Consider the following 16,818-nt stretch of genomic DNA (forward strand, 5'->3'; position numbering starts at 1 on the left):
TGATAAGAACTAAAAGCTAACTGTCCTTTATTTTTCCTCTCATCTTTCACATAAAATCTTAGTTTATATTCTAGGAAAGAAAGGAGTTGTAGATAAATCTTTATTAGAGCCTTGTTAGGGAAGGTAGAAATTTTATTTTCATCGTACTCCTTATTGTCAGTTTTTTAATCTTGTGGATGAGAAAGTTTATAGGCTGTTAAATTAAAGGAAAGAGGTTATGTCTAGTTTTGTGGGCTACAAGAAAAAGTTAATTCATTTTGTCAGATGAGATATACTTAAACTGTTTAGTCTGTGATTTTAAAACATTTTCATACAAACTTAAGAGGTAAATTCTTACCTAGAAATAATCATGTTGACTGTTATCTCACAGTTTGTCTGCAGGCTCTAGTGCTTCTCTTCTGAACTTAAAACTTAGGAATATAGCCTTGGAAATTTAATGGAAGTCTGAATACCACATAACATTTCTAAATTATAATAATGTTTACCTGGGGAAATTTTTAGACATTGCAGAGTGTATGAGGTAAAATGCAAAATCACTCCTATTCCAGTTTCTTACCTGTAGTGTATAAACATAGTGTTTCTTAATAACATTTTTTAAAATTCCTGTATGTAACAAAATAAACTATCAAGAGTTTCTTCTATATATCCTGATAAGGATTTACATTTCCCTTTTGAGGGAGAAATAGTTCAGCCTCTACCTGTCTTGCATTACTTTGAAACACATAGTACAAAGGCCACAAGCAAATCTTAGAAGTTTTGACCTTTCTTCCCCCCATCTCCCACTGCTAATTGACAGGTTTGTTCAGTTGACTGAGCCAGCTTTGTCAAGACTGCCTCTGGGGGAGAGTTAATACTGTGCTTTGTGTGCCAGAGCATCCTCCCCAGCAGAGCTGAAATGGAGGATGGAGGATGCCCTGAAAGAGGAGAGTCTGAGAGGAGCCCAGTGGGGTGTTAGAAGTCCCCCTTGCTGTGTTCATAAACTTCACAACAGTGTCTTTAGCCTTTACGGGTTATTTAGTAGACCTGTCCTGTGTCTCTATTTATGCCTGGAGTTGAAGCGTAAGTTTGTGAATACCTTTGGTGCTCTTATTCCCTTATATTCACCAACCCACCTGAAACAGAATTTTTTCTTATCTGTCTTCAGGCCAGTAAATCCCATGAGGACTTCTGAAGTAGTATGCTTCATGTAGGTTGGTAGGTAGATAGATAGTTAGATAGCACTGAATAATTTGAAAGAGATGGGACAGGATTATTTTATTTCCTTCTTAGGACACCCAGAATAGCTAAAGAGAAATCATTTACAGTACCCTGACCTTGAGATTATGAAAAGAACTTATATAGTGATGAATGACAAGGATTTTCTTTCCTGAAAAACTATGGGTAAAAACTAGCATAATTTTTAAGAACTAAATAAAGGGAAGGATTTTTATGTAAAGCATTCCTATTGCTTTGTAGATGTGATTCTTCGACACTAGAGACAGCTGAATTTTGATGCTGTATAACTTGTGTAGGTAATGTCAATGCCATTTTTTTTTGAGAAGAGCACAATAACTCAATGCTTCAGTATATTGGCTTCCCTTTACTGATTACACTAGTCATCATTCTCTTATTATATTAAAAAATACTTTGTAGGCTTTATTACAAAAATAATATAAACTTATTAGGAGCATGAGGAGATTGGGAGAGGGGGTTGGATAGATATGTTCACTGTTTTGATTGTGGTGATTTCATGAGTGTACATATATATGTCAAAACTTACCAAAGCGTACACTATGAATAAATCAGTGAGGCTTACTGTAGAATTGTCCCTCGGTATCCACAGGGGATTGGTTCCAGGACCCCTTGCAGATACCAAAATCCGCAGATGCTCAAGTCCCTTGTATGAAATGACATAACTCTATCTGCATATAACCTGTGCACATCCTCCCATAGATTTTTAATCATGTCTCAGTTCAGTTCAGCAATCATGTCTAGATTCCTTATAATACCTAGTACAGTGTAAATGTCATGTAAATAGTTATAAATACAATGTAAATCGTTGCTGGACTATGGCAAAGTAAAGCTTTACTTTTCTGGGACTTTTTTTTTTCCCTAGTATTTTTCAGTCAGTGGTTATTTGAATACATGCTGCAGAGCCCACAGATAGAGAAGGCCAACTGTATAAGTCAATTATAATTATGTCAATAAAATGGTTTATTAATTTTTTTATGATTTGATGGTGAAAAAAATGGACTTATTTTGCCATTAATATGTATTTCAATTTGTTAGTGAGATTAAGCATTTTTATCATACAGCCATTTGTATTTCATCTTCTGTGAACTGTTAAATTCTTTGCCTCTTTTTCTGTTTATGTGTGTGTTTCTCATCAGTTTGAATAACCTGCATTTAGTGATGGTTACCAGTGTGTGTCTGTCTTACTTTGTAGATGTTTTCCCCAGTAGGTTTTTCTTTTGACTTTAAAATCCATTTCTCCTCTCTCTTTTCCCCTCCTCCCCCTCCTCTCTCTTCTTTTCTTCCTGTCTTCCATAGCCAAATCTTTTTTTTTTTTTTTTAACTTTTCTGGTTTTTAGGTTTCTGTCTTACTTAATAATCTCCCCACCCCAGTAACACTCCCAATATTTCTCATATTTTCATAGTTTTAGTTATATTTTATTCCTTTTTTTTTTTTTTTTTTTGCATGGAGCATGAGTATTTTCTTTTTGGTGGGTAGCCAACTTCTAGTCAATACAAATATCATCTGAGCCACCAGGGAAGCCTCTTTAATAGCAATACCGTATGATAAATAATCATCCCCTCCACTGAATTGAAATGCCAGTTTTATCTTCTATTGAGTTTCCATATAAACTTGAATCAGGATTATCAGTGTTCCTTGAATCATTTTGTATATTCCTACTATTGAATCATAGTAGTTTTATGGCAAGTTTTAATATATGATAGAGCATCTCCTCCTCCATGGTTTTTCCTTTTGCAGACTTTATTAATATTTTTTCATATGCAAGTTAGAAAAGTATTTGGTCCTGTTTCCTTCTTCAGGCACCATTTGATTTGCTTCTAATTGGAAATTATACTAGGTTTATATTTTATTTTGGGAATGATTAACCTTTTATCTTTATTATTACTCAGAAATAAAATATACCTTTCTATTTATTCAGATCTTATATATTGTATGTTTTATATTATATTTTAAATTTGGGTACTCTTAAATAGATGATTATTGCTAGTATTAAAATAGCCATTCATGTATTTTAAAATAGTTTTTCAGGTATTTTCTGCCCATTGGTATATCTTTCTGTGGGATGTGGTTGTTAAAAAGTTGTTAGCTTTCTTTCAAACATGCCTTGTTCTTTTCACTGTGATCTGTAACATTTCTTTATAGATTCTAGTGTCCTTTACCAGATACTTGTATTGTGAATATTGTCTTGCAGTCTCTACCTTGTCTCTTTATTATTTTAAGTTGATTTTTGGATAACAATTGTTTTTTAATTTTGGTGAAATCTAGTCTGTCATTTTTTTCTTTAATAGTTCTTAATTTTTTTGTGTCCCCCAAATTTCTTGTTTATCACAAATGTGTGAAGATTTTGCTGCCTTTTCTAAAAGTTTTATAGTTTTAGCTCTTACACTTAGGTCTATTATCTCTTTCAGGTTAACTTTTACAAATATAGGGTGAAAGTTGAGGTTTATTTTTTTTCATTGGGTATTCGGTTTTTCATTTATTAAAAAGTCTTTCCTTTCCCCCGCTGAATTGACTTGATGCCTTAATATTCACTGTAAATGTTTGTTTCTGACTCTGGATTCTTTTCTATCTCATTTTTCCCTTGTATGTCTTTAAACCAGTACCACACTATTATAATTATCATCACTTTGTAAATCTTGAACTCAGGTAGTATAAGTTCTCCAGTTTGTGTTATTGTTTTGACTACTCCAGATCCTTTGTATTTCCATACAAATTTTAATAACAACTTGTCAATTTATACAAAAACACCTGCTGAGATTTTGATCGGGTTTGTGGAATTTGGGGTGCATTGTCATTTTCAGAATATCCAGCTTTCCAACCTATGATCATATATTTCCCTATTTATAACAGCCTTTGTAAATTTGTTCTGTTTTATTTTAGGCAGATTTTACAGGATGGTTGAACTTTCCTTTAGAAAGTAATGTGAGATCTCTCTCCAGTTTTGGATTCATTTTGTTGCGATAGTATGAGTTTAATGGCCATCAAATTAATGCTAAAAACCTGGAATGGTGTTAGTCAGTGCTGCTGGAAGTTCGGAGAAGGCAATGGCATCCCACTCCAGTACTCTTGCCTGGAAAATCCCAGGGGTGGAGGAGCCTGGTGGGCTGCAGTCCATGGGGTTGCTACTGAGCGACTTCACTTTCACTTTTCACTTTCATGCATTGGAGAAGGACATGGCAACCCACTCCAGTGTTCTTGCCTGGAGAATCCCAGGGATGGGGGAGCCTGGTGGGCTGCTGTCTATAGGGTTCACAGTTGGACACAACTGAAGCAACTTAGCAGCAGCAGCAGCAGCAGCTGGAAGTTCAATTTCCTGTAACTCTCAGTGGGTAGAGAATCCCTTCTTAAATTGAGGGGAAAGAAGGATAACCATAACTGAGAAAGAAAGAGGAATAATTGCTATGTTGTTTGGAAGGAAATGATGCTCATGACTAGGAGGAATCCAAGTGACGTAAACCCAGATTTTCTTTGATCCCTAATGATATGATGTCTAAAATATGGGGGAAAGGGTTTATCAAAGTGCTACCACTCTGAAGCATTTGACCATCTCTTTCAACTATTTCCAAAAGGATAGTGGCCCCGGACTTTGAAAACGTGTTTGTTTTTAGTAAAATAATGACTCTGCCTTTTATGGACTAAAATGGGAGGTCAGAAGGTAAGTTGTTGAGAAGGGAGGATTTTACAAAATCTCTTACACAAGATTTAACTCCTTGTTTGTATCTGAACTTAAAGACTGAACAGAAATAAGACTGGGGCTGTGGAGTCAAAATGGCTTCTGACGGGCTCCCGCTGTTACTGTGTGCTCTGCAGTGAGACTTGAGATGGCACATGAGACCCCAGATGAGCATCTGGGGACGGACGCTGTGTCGAGAAGTACCTGCTAGCCTTGAAATGCTGGCAGTAATTACGAAAAACTCAGGGTTTTTGTCTAGGAAATGTTTTTGTCTAGTTTCTAGTTTAAGGAAAGGTTTTTTTGTTTTTGTTTTTTTTTTTAATTAACCTAGTGGCCAAGACTTAAATAAATCTCTACCTTGAAATTCAAAGATTAATTTTGTCAAAAATGTACTTTCTCCTGAATTCTGTGTTCTTAAAATCTAGAGGTATATATCATCTGGTTTTGAGAATTTAATTTATACTGTCATTCTACCTGTTGCTATGAATTATAATTTCAGTTCAGTCACTCAGTCATGTCCAACTCTTTACGACCCCATGGACTGCAGCACACCAGGCTTCCCTGTCCATCACCAACTCCCAGAGCTTGCTCAACCTCATGTCCATTAAGTCGGTGATGCCATCCAACCATCTCATCCTCTGTTGTCCCCTTCTCCTCTTGCCTTCAGTCTTTTCACAGCATCAGGGTCTTTTCAAATGAGTCAGTTCTTTGCATCAGGTGGCCAAAGTATTGGAGTTTACAACAAATTACAAATAAATTACAAAGAATTATAATTTAGTGAAATTAATTTGTTTTCCCCTAAGAATCACTAAAGGAATAGAGTGTACTAACGAAAACAGTAATGGCTCAAACAAATTTCAAATCTTATAACTTATCTTCTGTAACAAATTTCCTTGCATTTAAAAAAGTTTGGTTTAAAGGAAAATCTTTGGTCCTTTGGTAACTAGTCAACTTTTTTTGTTAGTCTTATCTTCTCTTTCTCTGTTTGTCCCAGGGTAACCAGGAGCCAACAACAACTCCTGACGCAATGGTTCAGCCTTTCACTACCATCCCGTTTCCACCACCTCCACAGAATGGAATTCCCACAGAGTATGGAGTGCCGCACACTCAGGACTATGCCGGCCAGACCAGTGAGCATAACCTGACACTCTACGGAAGCACGCAAGCCCACGGGGAGCAGAGCAGCAACTCACCCAGCACACAGAACGGGTCTCTGACGGTACGTGAGTGATGAGGTGGCGAAATAGAAGGAGGCCTGGCATCGTCCTGTTGAAATCTTCTTAATCATCATACCCCAAAACCCTTTGAATTAATTTTGCATTTACATTACATTGCATAACACTAATGTAATTTCCATTCTACTCCAAGCACTGTAATTAGAAGATAAGGGTTTAGAATAAAGCTCCCAGTCCATGCCCAGGAGCTTACAGTCTAGACATGGGACAGACAGTAAAACAAGGTAAATGTGATGATGAGAGTTAACTTAGCAAGATGCTGCTCTTTTCAGCTTTACGGGTAGCCTTCATTCTGCAAAAATCTCACGGTCCTTCTCTGTCCTTATTGTCCACAATCTGTCAGCAGTATTCTACACATTGCCTCCTCCATCCCCCTTGAAACGCTTGAGTTGTTGGCTTTCATGACGCTCCCTGTTTCCCTCTTAGGCACTGAAGGTCCTTCCTTGGTCTTTCTTGCTGGTTTGTCTTTCTCTAGTCAGCTTTTAAATGTAGTACTCCAGAGCTGGGTCCTGGGACTCCCTTTCCCTTCTGTTTTTTATCCTGTCTCTGTTGCATAATGATACTACTAAATTCACCTAGTTGCTCAAACGAAACCTATGAATGATTTTTTCTCTATTTCCATCATCTCTGCATCCAATCCATTAGCAAGTCTTGGTCACCGTGACTCTAGAATATTTTCTCACTTCAGCCTCTTCTCTTCATCTTAAGACCATAGCTGGATAGTGTCCATAATTAAGAGCTCAGCATTTCCATCAGATTTTTTAAGTCTGAATCCTAATATCATCTCTAATTAGTAGTTTGACCTTTGGCCAGTTATTTAATCTCTCTCTGCCTTGGCATGTTCATCTGCAAGATGAAGACAGTAGCACCTATTTCAAGTGGCTTTAGGAGACTTAAAAGAATTTAATTCATGTGAGGTGTTCATCATCATTGTCACCACTCTAATCCAAACCTTTTCACTTTTTCTGTTACTGTTGCCTAATTTATCACATAGCAGCCAAGATCCTTTTTCTCTTAATGCAAATAATGCTGTTTTCCTGTTTGAGTCTAATGGTTTTCTAACATACTTAGAATAAAATCCAAACTCGTACTTGGTTTACTAATCCCTGGCCCCAGCCTCCCTCTTTGACTTTACCTGTAACTACTAATTTAGTAAGCGAGTAAAGGAAGCATCATAAATTACAGTAGGTATGTTATCACATCATACAGGAAATCATTTTGTTTGTGGGACTGTTTGGTATATTTCCTAAAATAAAAATGTCCAATACTCTGCATAGAAAGATCTCTCTCTAGTTTTTAGCTTTCTTTTTGCCTTTCTGTATCAGATTATCAGCAGGAGAGCTTAACTCAATCTTTAAATCACTTGATAAGATTTACTTCCCTGTAGAGAGCCTTGAAAAGTCTGGGCATGGTAGTAACAAATGAGGCTTTCTGTAGTGTCCATTCTAGAATTAAAATACACAGGCTGCTGTATTGGCTGCATTTCCAAATCACGTACAAATGATGATGAACTTACAGATTTAACAGAAGTACTAGAAAAGAAGGAAAAAGAAAGAATAAAATATTATAAATCAGAGGCTTTATCAAGGTATTTTAATCACTAAGTCTATTTCTTTGCTGGTTATCAGTGTTTTTCTTTTTTCTATTTTCTGTTTCTTATTAAATCAGTTTTGGTAATTGGTGTTTTTCTAGAACTTTTCTATTACCTGTTAATTAGCTATTTTGTTGGTATAAAGTTATTCTGATAATAATTCCAGAATAATAATAATTCTGATAATAATTCCGTAATTATTTTAATTTCTACTGCGTTTGCAGTGATACCCACCCTTTCATCCTTGATTTTGGTAATTATGTCTTCTCTTTTTTTTTCTTGGTTAATCTAGCTAAGGTTTTTTGATTTTGCAGCTTTTTCCAGAAAACCAGCTTTCGATTTCATTGACTTTTAAAAATCTATTGTTTTTCTCTTTTGTATGTCATTTATTTCCATTCTGATCTTTATTATTTTTTTCCTTCTGCTTGCTTTGGGTTTGATTTGGTCCTATTTTCCTAGCTTCTTGACATGTAATCTTAGGTCATTGATTTTAGAATTTTATCCTTTCTAATATATGTTTAAAGCTACACTTACCCCTTAAGTTTCCCTTTAGCTGCATCCCATAAAATGTGATATATTGTGTTTGCATTTTCATTCAGTTCAAGATATTCTTAAATTTTTCCTTATGATTTTTTCTTAGGTCCTAGCTTATATAGAAGTGTGTTGTTTAATTTCCAGATGTCTAAGGACGTCCCAAGTCTTTCTCTTTTATAATCCCATTGTTCTCAGAGAATATACTCTGTATGATTTCAGTCTTTTTAAACTTAATGAGACTTAGTAGATGAGATGGTCTGTCCTACAGAATGTTCCTAACCAGTTAGGCCTTTTATCAATATGAAATGTCCCTTCTTGTTTCTATTAGTAGTTCCTGTCTTAAGTCTGTTTTGTCTGATATTAATATCACCACTGTATCTATCTTTTAATTACTATTTACATGACATCTTTTTCCTTCATTTAGTTTCAAACTCTGAATCTAAGGTATGTCTCTTGGGGAAAACAAACAAACAAACAAACATACATACGTCTGGATCGTACTTCTTTTTCCAGTCTGAAAATTACTGCCTTTGTATCAGAGTATTTAGTCATTTACTTTTAATATAATCGTTAATATAGGTGGATTTATGTTTGCCATTTTACTATTTGTTCTTATATGTGTCTTGTCCTTTATTGTTCCTTCTTTACTGATTTATGTTAAATAAATTCTTTCTGTATCTTTTGAATCCCTTTGTAATTTTTTAAATTATTTATTTTTGTTGTTATTTTTGTATTTTCTTAGTTCTTGATGAAGAATTACTTCTTGGAGTTATTACAACCTACTGATGGCTGTGTGTGTGTGTGTGTTTGTATGTATGTGTTATGCTGCTGGTAAAATATAGCAATTTGGTCCAGTGAGGTTCTGTCCCTTACCATCCTTTCTGCAGGATTATTGTCATATGAAATGAAACAATATAGTAGTACAGTTATTGCTTTTAAAAAATCTTTTATTTTTAAAGAAATTTACCATTTCCATTGATCTTCATATCTTCCTATGGATTTGAGTTATCTTCTAATGTCATTTCCTTTTAGCTGATAGTATATCATGTAGAATTTTCTGGAGGCTAGATCTGCTTGAAACAAAATTTCTGTTTTTGTTTGTCTAAGAATGTCTTTCTTTTGTCTTCATTTCTGAAGGATAGTTTTGCTAGCTGTAGAATTCTTGGTTGACAGTTTCTCCCTGTCTCCTCAGCCCTATGACCTCAGCGAGAAGTCAGTTGTTAACCCTGCTGTTGTGCCCTTGTATGTGTTGAGCTGTTTTTCTCTTGTGGTCTTCAAGATTTTTGGTTTATCTTTGGCTTTGAGCAGTTTGACACTGATAGATCAAGGATAGATATTTTTGGTTTTATCATACTTGCAGTTTATTGAAATTTGGGGGTCTGCAGATTGTTTTCCATCAAAATTGGGAAATTTTTTAACATAATTTTTTCGAATATTTGTTCTTTCTTTCTCTTCTTCCGGGACTTTTGCCACAAGTATATGGGGATGCTTGTTTGTTCCCTACAGGTTCAGATTCTGTTCGTTTTTAAGCTGGATCTAAAGTTCTGTTCATTTTTCTAAAGTGTTTTTTCTTTCTTTTCTTTTGATTGGATAATTTCAATTAATTTGTTTCAGTTTACTTATTCTTTATTCCACCAGGTCAAATCAGTTATTGAGCTCATCTGGTGAATTTTTATTTTAATTAATGTACTTTTCAACTCTAAAAATTTCATTTATGATTTCTATAGTTCTGTCGAGATTCCCTACTTGACTAGGGAATATTTCCTTTAATTCTTGTCATGTTTCCTTTAATTCTTTGAATACATTTGTAATTGTTACTGTGAAGTCATCTGCTACAACATCTAAACCTGCTGAGAGCCTGTTTCTAGTTACTGCTTGTTTACTTGAGTCAGGGCCTCACTTTTCCTATTCTTTGCATGTCTTGTAACGTTTTAGTAAATCGGATGTTTTAGTAATATATTTCAACACTCTGAAGTTTGTTGGTTTTGTTTTTGAGAAGCATAGAGATGAGTGTTTATGTGTGTGTGTTTAGTACTTTACCTGGATTAAACTGTGGACTGTGACTCCACCATGGTCACTGATGTGTCTGCTTAATGATTTTTATTCTCCTGTTTACTTTTTATCCTGGCTGGGAGTCACTCCTCTCTCTTTGTAGACAGTGATTTGGGCATATGTTGTGCTCAAGCACCTGGAGCGTGGAAAGCTTCTGCCTTCTCTTGATCTGTTTGTGATTGGGAGGTGCGTTTAGAGCCCAGCCAGTTCTCAAGTGTGCCTTCGCTTTTTCTCTTGTTGCACCCTCCTTTGTCTCCCACCTCCCCATCCCAGTATTTTCAGCCAGTCGGGAATGTCAGAAGAACATAACTTAGTTACTCTACGATTCTCTCATTTCCCGGATCTTCCCTTCGTATTTGTAGCTGATCTGCCACGCACACCAGTCAGACCACAACCTCAAGCTAGAAGGACCAGTTAGGTTCCTACCAAGTTTGCCACTTTTTGCTGACAAAGCTGTGGCTTTCTACTGCAGTCCACCCCAGTACCCCAAGCTGAGTCTACCCCCTCTGACAGCAAAACTGCTGGCTTTCATGGTTTGTTGTTGCTCAGATGCTCAGTCATGTACAACTCTGCAACCCCATAGACTGCAGCACACCAGGCTTCCCTGTCCTTCACCGTCTCCTGGAGCTTGCCCACACTCATGTGCATCAAGCCGGTGATGCCACCCAACCATCTTGTCCTCTGTCGTCCCCTTCTCCTCCTGCCTTCAGTCTTTCCCAGTGTCAGGTTCTTTCTAACGAGTCAGTTCTTCACATCAGGAGGCCAGAGTATTGGAGCTTCAGCTTCAGTGTCAGTCCTTCCAATGAATATTTAGGATTGATTTCCTTTAGGATTAACTGGTTTGATCTCCTTGCTTTCCAAGGGACTCTCAAGAGTCTTCGCCTGACTATCCTGAAAGCTCTCCTGGCAGAGCTGAGGATTAGAGGATGGAGTTCTTGGGTTGGAATAGCCCCAGGAAGAAGGTTTCTAGCCCCCTGCTGGTATTAACCCTAAAGCTGTAGCAACTTTTCATGAAATTATTCTGTTATCTGCCTTTGACTGATTTCTGGAACCCTGAAATGACTGATAAGTTTTCTTATTGTTTTGAGGAGGGGATTCACTAACCTATTCATGCCATTAGAGCCAGAAGTCCCTTCCCTGAATCATTTCCTGATCATGTACAAGGCACAATACACCTCTCCTCACCCCTACCCATTTCTCTTTCTTTTCTCTTATTGCCACAGTTTCCCATAGTTTCAGAATCCCAGAGTGTGTGTTTCTAATGACAGTGAGCTCTGTTCCTTCATAAGAATATATACAGTTTAGACTTGTGTTCCTCATCCATATGACCAACTGTTCATTATGTTATTTTATATTATGTTGACCAATTTGAGTTCCTAAAGATATATTGAAGTAAGGCTAGGAATCCTTGTGAATAGATTGTGAATTCATTAGTGCTGTGGAGAAAATGGAAACTCCTTGACTTGTGCCTGCAAACCAAGCACAGGTTCTGTCATATTAGGAAGCTGCTAACAGTAAAAAGGGAAATCATCTGGAAGCTCTAGTTGAAGATTCTGCTTATATTTTTAAGTGTACATTTAAAATATTAGTGTAGATCCACTGCTCGTAAGCCCTTTTACTTTTGGAAGTTGTGTATGGGTGTGTGTTTCTCAGGCCAGGGGATGTGTGCATAGAGAAATTGAGCAGTAGAGCAGTATATTGTGAAACCTAGGTTTGCCTTCTTTGTAAATGATACTGTTAAACCTTTACCTCCTACTTATATGTTTCTTAAGAGTCTGATAATTCCTGTGGCCAATTACATTCAAACGGTAGATGAGAAGCATTTATATGTTATTTGTAAATAAATGAGGGATTCCCTGGTGGCTCAGACGGTAAAGAGTCTCCCTGCAATGCAGGAGACCCAGGTTCAATCCTTGGGTAAGGAAGATCCCCTGGAGGAGGATATGGCAACGCACTCCAGTATTCTTGCTGGGAAAATCCCATGGATGGAGGAGCCTGGCGGTCTACAGTCCATGAGGTTGCAAAGAGTTGGACATGGCTGAGCGACTTTGTTTTCTTTCACTTTATAAATAAATGATATCTTAAATTTGTATAACAGTTTTCAGTTTAAATCTTGCTTCCACAAACATTTTATTGTGGCTCATAAAATAGCCCTTTGTGGTGGTATACTGTTGTTTTTACTCTATGGGAATCCAGGCTGCCACTCTGACTCTGCATGTCCAGCTCAATGCCTGTGATTATGTATATGCACTGATCTTCTGAGCAGACACTTGTGCAGCTTTTCCCATTCAGTTCAAGTGTTAGCTCTCCTGGGAAGCCACGCTTGACCTTCCTAGGCAAAGCCAAATTCATGTACCCTTCCTTTAAGCTCAGGTAGACTCCTGAGCTGACCACTTTCTGTGGACCTTATAAGATGTGATGGTTTTTTGTTCACTTTTGACTCCCTAACTAAAGTGTAAGCTTTCTTTGCTTGATTTACCATAGTAACTAACACTTAATAGTTACACAGTAAATATTTCTTGGGGAAAAAAAATAAAAAGATAGAGGTGTGCCATGGGCAGCCTGAGGAGAGAGAAGCTCAGGCTCCTTGGTGGAGAAGGCATAGACCTGGGCCTTGTACTATAAGTGCCTGGAATTCAGACATGCTTCGATGTGGTGGGAAGATTTAGGAAAGTCATTTCTCAAAGCAAAGTTGGAGAGACAAAAAAGATCAAAATGTCTTTGAATAAAAGCATGGATTTCTGTTTGATTGAAGCTTGGGTGCTTGGTGGAGACGAATGGGGAGTACGGTGGGAGAAAGGTCACTCAAGAGCACAGATGGGGAAGTGTTTGAGTGCCTGACTGAGAAATGACTTTGTTAAAGATGTTTGAGCAGGAAATGGAAGCGAGCAGAATGGTGCTTCAGAAAATTGATCTCTTGCATATACAAGATAGTAGAGAAGCAGGAAGACTGGTTAGGAAAGGGTCCTGTGGTTGGAGTTGATAATGGGGTTCTGGAATTGGGGCTGCAGTGATTATATAAAGGAGGAAATACATTAAAGAAAAGAGGGCAGAATAAACAGAATTTGACAGCTGGTTGGATGAGTAAAATGAGATCAGAGTGAGATTTTTCATCCTTATTGCAATAAATGTATCTTGAATAAAATCATTTTACCCTCCCAGGTTTCGGTTTCTTCATCTATCAAACAAAGGTAATAATGCCTACCTTGGAGTATTATAGGGAGAATAAGTTAGAGAAGCTATGGAGATTGCTTGTTTAAATAGTTCTTTGAAATAATTGTTTTTATCATCTTTTTAAAAATCATTTGTCCTGGTTAGTGCCATTTATTTGTCCTTTTCATTATTGTGAGCTACTGCTGCATATTAAAAAGCAGAGACATTACTTTGCCAACAAAGGTCTGTTTAGTCAAAGCTATGGTTTTTCCAGTAGTCATGTATGGATGTGAGAGTTGGACTATAAAGAAAGCTGAGCGCCGAAGAATTGATGCTTTTGAAATGTGGTGTTGGAGAAGACTCTTGACAGTCCCTTGGACTTCAAAGAGATCCAACCAGTCCATCCTAAAGGATATCAGTCTTGAATATTCATTGGAAGGACTGATGCTGAAGCTGAAACTCCAGTACTTTAGCCACCTTATGCGAAGAACTGACTCATTTGAAAAGACCCTGATGCTGGGAAAAGATTGAAGGAGGGAAGAGAAGGGGACACCAGAGGATGAGATGGTTGGATGGCATCACCAACTCAATGGACTTGAGTTTGAGTAAGCTCCAGGAGTTGGTGATGGACAGGGAAGCCTGGCGTGCTGCAGTCCATGGGGTCACAAAGAGTCGGACATGACTGAGCGACTGAACTGAACTGAACTGCTGTATTTTAATATAGATCTTGTTTATGTTGGATAGTTCCATCTTATTGATGGAGAAAACAAAAAGAAAGGATTTCTGACATAAAAATGAGAAATAAGCAATGAAATCTGGAATTTTTTTTTTCCAGAATGTTTTAGATGGTATTAGCAGATATGCAGATGACACCACCCTTATGGCAGAAAGTGAAGAGGAACTAAAAAGCCTCTTGATGAAAGTGAAAGAGGAGAGTGAAAAAGTTAGCTTAAAGCTCAACATTCAGAAAACGAAGATCATGGCATCTGGTCCCATCACTTCATGGGAAATAGATGGGGAAACAGTGGAAACAGTGTCAGACTTTATTTTGGGGGGCTCCAAAATCACTGCAGATGGTGATGGCAGCCATGAAATTAAAAGACGCTTACTCCTTGGAAGGAAAGTTACGACCAACCTAGACAGCATATTCAAAAGCAGAGACATTACTTTGCCAACAAAGGTCTGTCTATTCAAGCCTATGGTTTTTCCAGTGGTCATGTATGGATGTGAGAGTTGACATGCTCCTTGGACTGCAAGGAGATCCAACCAGTCCATTCTGAAGGAGATCAGCCCTGGGATTTCTTAGGAGGGACTGATGCTGAAGCTGAAACTCCAGTACTTTGGCCACCTCATGCGAAGAGTTGACTCATTGGAAAAGACTCTGATGCTGGGAGGGATTGGGGGCAGGAGGAGAAGGGGATGACTGAGGATGAGATGGCTGGATGGCATCACTGACTCGATGGACATGAGTCTGAGTGAACTCCAGGAGTTGGTGATGGACAGGGAGGCCTGGCGTGCTGCGATTCATGGGGTTGCAAAGAGTCGGACACGACTGAGCAACTGAACTGAACATTGGGCTAGAAGTGTCTCATGCTCTTGATGTGAGATCTTGTTTTGACAGTCATTTGGTCCCATACTGTGCATGAGCAAGAGAGATAACAGTTAGGGGTCTCCCACCTGGGTCTGCAGAGGCTTGATTATCACTGAGGCTGCCTGCAGAGAAGAAAGGTTCTCAGTTCCTTTATGTTTAGATATTTTTTCCAAATGCCAGCAGGAATAAATAACCCAAGTATTTGAAGTAGACAAACTTTGGTGAGTGATCTTCAGATACAAGATTTATATTTGGGTCTTCCAACCTATTGGACCTATTGCAACCTATTGAGGGCAGGAACTATTACTTAGTCCCTCTTCTTATTACTCTCAGTGGTATATAACGGACATTTAGTAAATGATTTCTGAATGGGGGAAGAAAAAGAAGCTTCTAAAGCAGAGTACACACCAGTCAGTAACAACATTCCAAATAAGTTGCTGGTGCCTTTACAGCAGAGATTTGAGGACTAGTTGAGTGGCCTGCCTTACTATGACATAGTCCACTGTAAGTTTTACAGCCTTCCTCATTGGTGGGTCTTTGAGCACACCTCCAAGTAAAGATGACTCAGACCCCATATTGTTTATCATCCTCAATTTCTTCTCTTTTTTGTACACCCTTTCTCTAGAGTTCAGATTTTCTTGTATTTCTTCTGTCAGAAGATCAGTCTAATCATCCTCACTTGGAATTACCCACTAACCCTTACTTGAAGATGCCTTGTGGATTGATAATCCACTCAGATGTAGCCAAGCAGCTATAACCCTGAACCCTCCTTTGGGGTCCGTTTCCCCAAAGGAGGACTTCTGGAATATAATGGTAACAATAGGACCCAGTCCTTACTTCACGTTGTGTATTGTTGTGCCATATTACCTTTGACCTGCCGTGTAAGTATGATCATTAGCATCTTCCCTCTCCAGGCTAGAATTAGAGGCCTCAGACAACAGGGGATTCATTTATGCAGTCATCCACTTTTCCAGGAGAGGTCCTGATTTCCCCCCCCCCCAAAAAAAAAGGTAGAGGATGATGAGCCTGTACAAATTACCCACACTTATAACTGATTGAACCTTAAAAGGCAATTACTTATACACTCCACCTTGGGAGTGTTGATGCTTGTGAGCAGCTGGACAGGTTCACAGCTGGGTTAATGAGGAAACTATAGCCTGGCCTGAAATGTAAAAGTTGCAACAGAAAACCACACTCAGAGGCAGGCAGGCATGTTTTTCAGTAGAGAAAATTGCCCTTTGGTTCATGTAAGACTCAGGACACCCTTTCAGCAAATTGTTAATATTGTTAAGATTATTGCTTTTTCTCCTTTGCATGCCTTCATTTATTTATTTACTTATTAATTATTGATTATTATTACCCACCCCACCCCTCAAACCCACTTCAGTACTCTTGCCTGGAAAATCCCATGGATGGAGGAGCCTGGTAGGCTGCAGTCCATGGGTTCGCTAAGAGTCTGGCACGGCTGAGTGACTTGACTTTCACTTTCACCCCTCAAAAACAGAAGTGTAGTGAAAGTCGCTCAGTCGTGTCTGATTCTTTGCGACCCCATGTACTACACATTTCATGGAATTCTCCAGGCCAGGATGCTGAAGTGGGTAGCCTTTCCCTTCTCCAGGGGATTTCCCAACCCAGGGATTGAGCCCAGGTCTCCCACATAGCAGATGATTCTTTACCAGCTGAGCCACAAGGGAAGCCCTCAAAAACAGAAATTAGAGCTAAAATGTTCTGGGAACAATTCTGCTCCTACTCCAC

General features: G+C 38.1%; 1 protein-coding gene across 27 annotated transcripts in view; it reads left to right on the forward strand.

Moving 5' to 3' along the window:
* RBFOX2 (RNA binding fox-1 homolog 2) overlaps nt 1–16,818 on the forward strand; it is a 289,582-nt gene that overhangs the window by 215,655 nt on the left and 57,109 nt on the right. For all 27 annotated transcript variants that reach the window (XR_005719900.1, XR_005719902.1, XR_005719903.1 and 24 more), the window contains one exon: nt 5,902–6,126. Coding sequence is in view for 23 of the 27 variants with exons in the window: in XM_040234733.1 (XP_040090667.1) it covers nt 5,902–6,126 (225 nt within the window). In the remaining 4 variants the exon portion in view is untranslated. The remainder of the gene's footprint in view (nt 1–5,901; nt 6,127–16,818) is intronic.

This window comes from Oryx dammah, unplaced genomic scaffold (assembly GCF_014754425.2).
Source record: "Oryx dammah isolate SB20612 unplaced genomic scaffold, SCBI_Odam_1.1 HiC_scaffold_29, whole genome shotgun sequence".
Lineage (NCBI taxonomy): Eukaryota > Metazoa > Chordata > Mammalia > Artiodactyla > Bovidae > Oryx > Oryx dammah.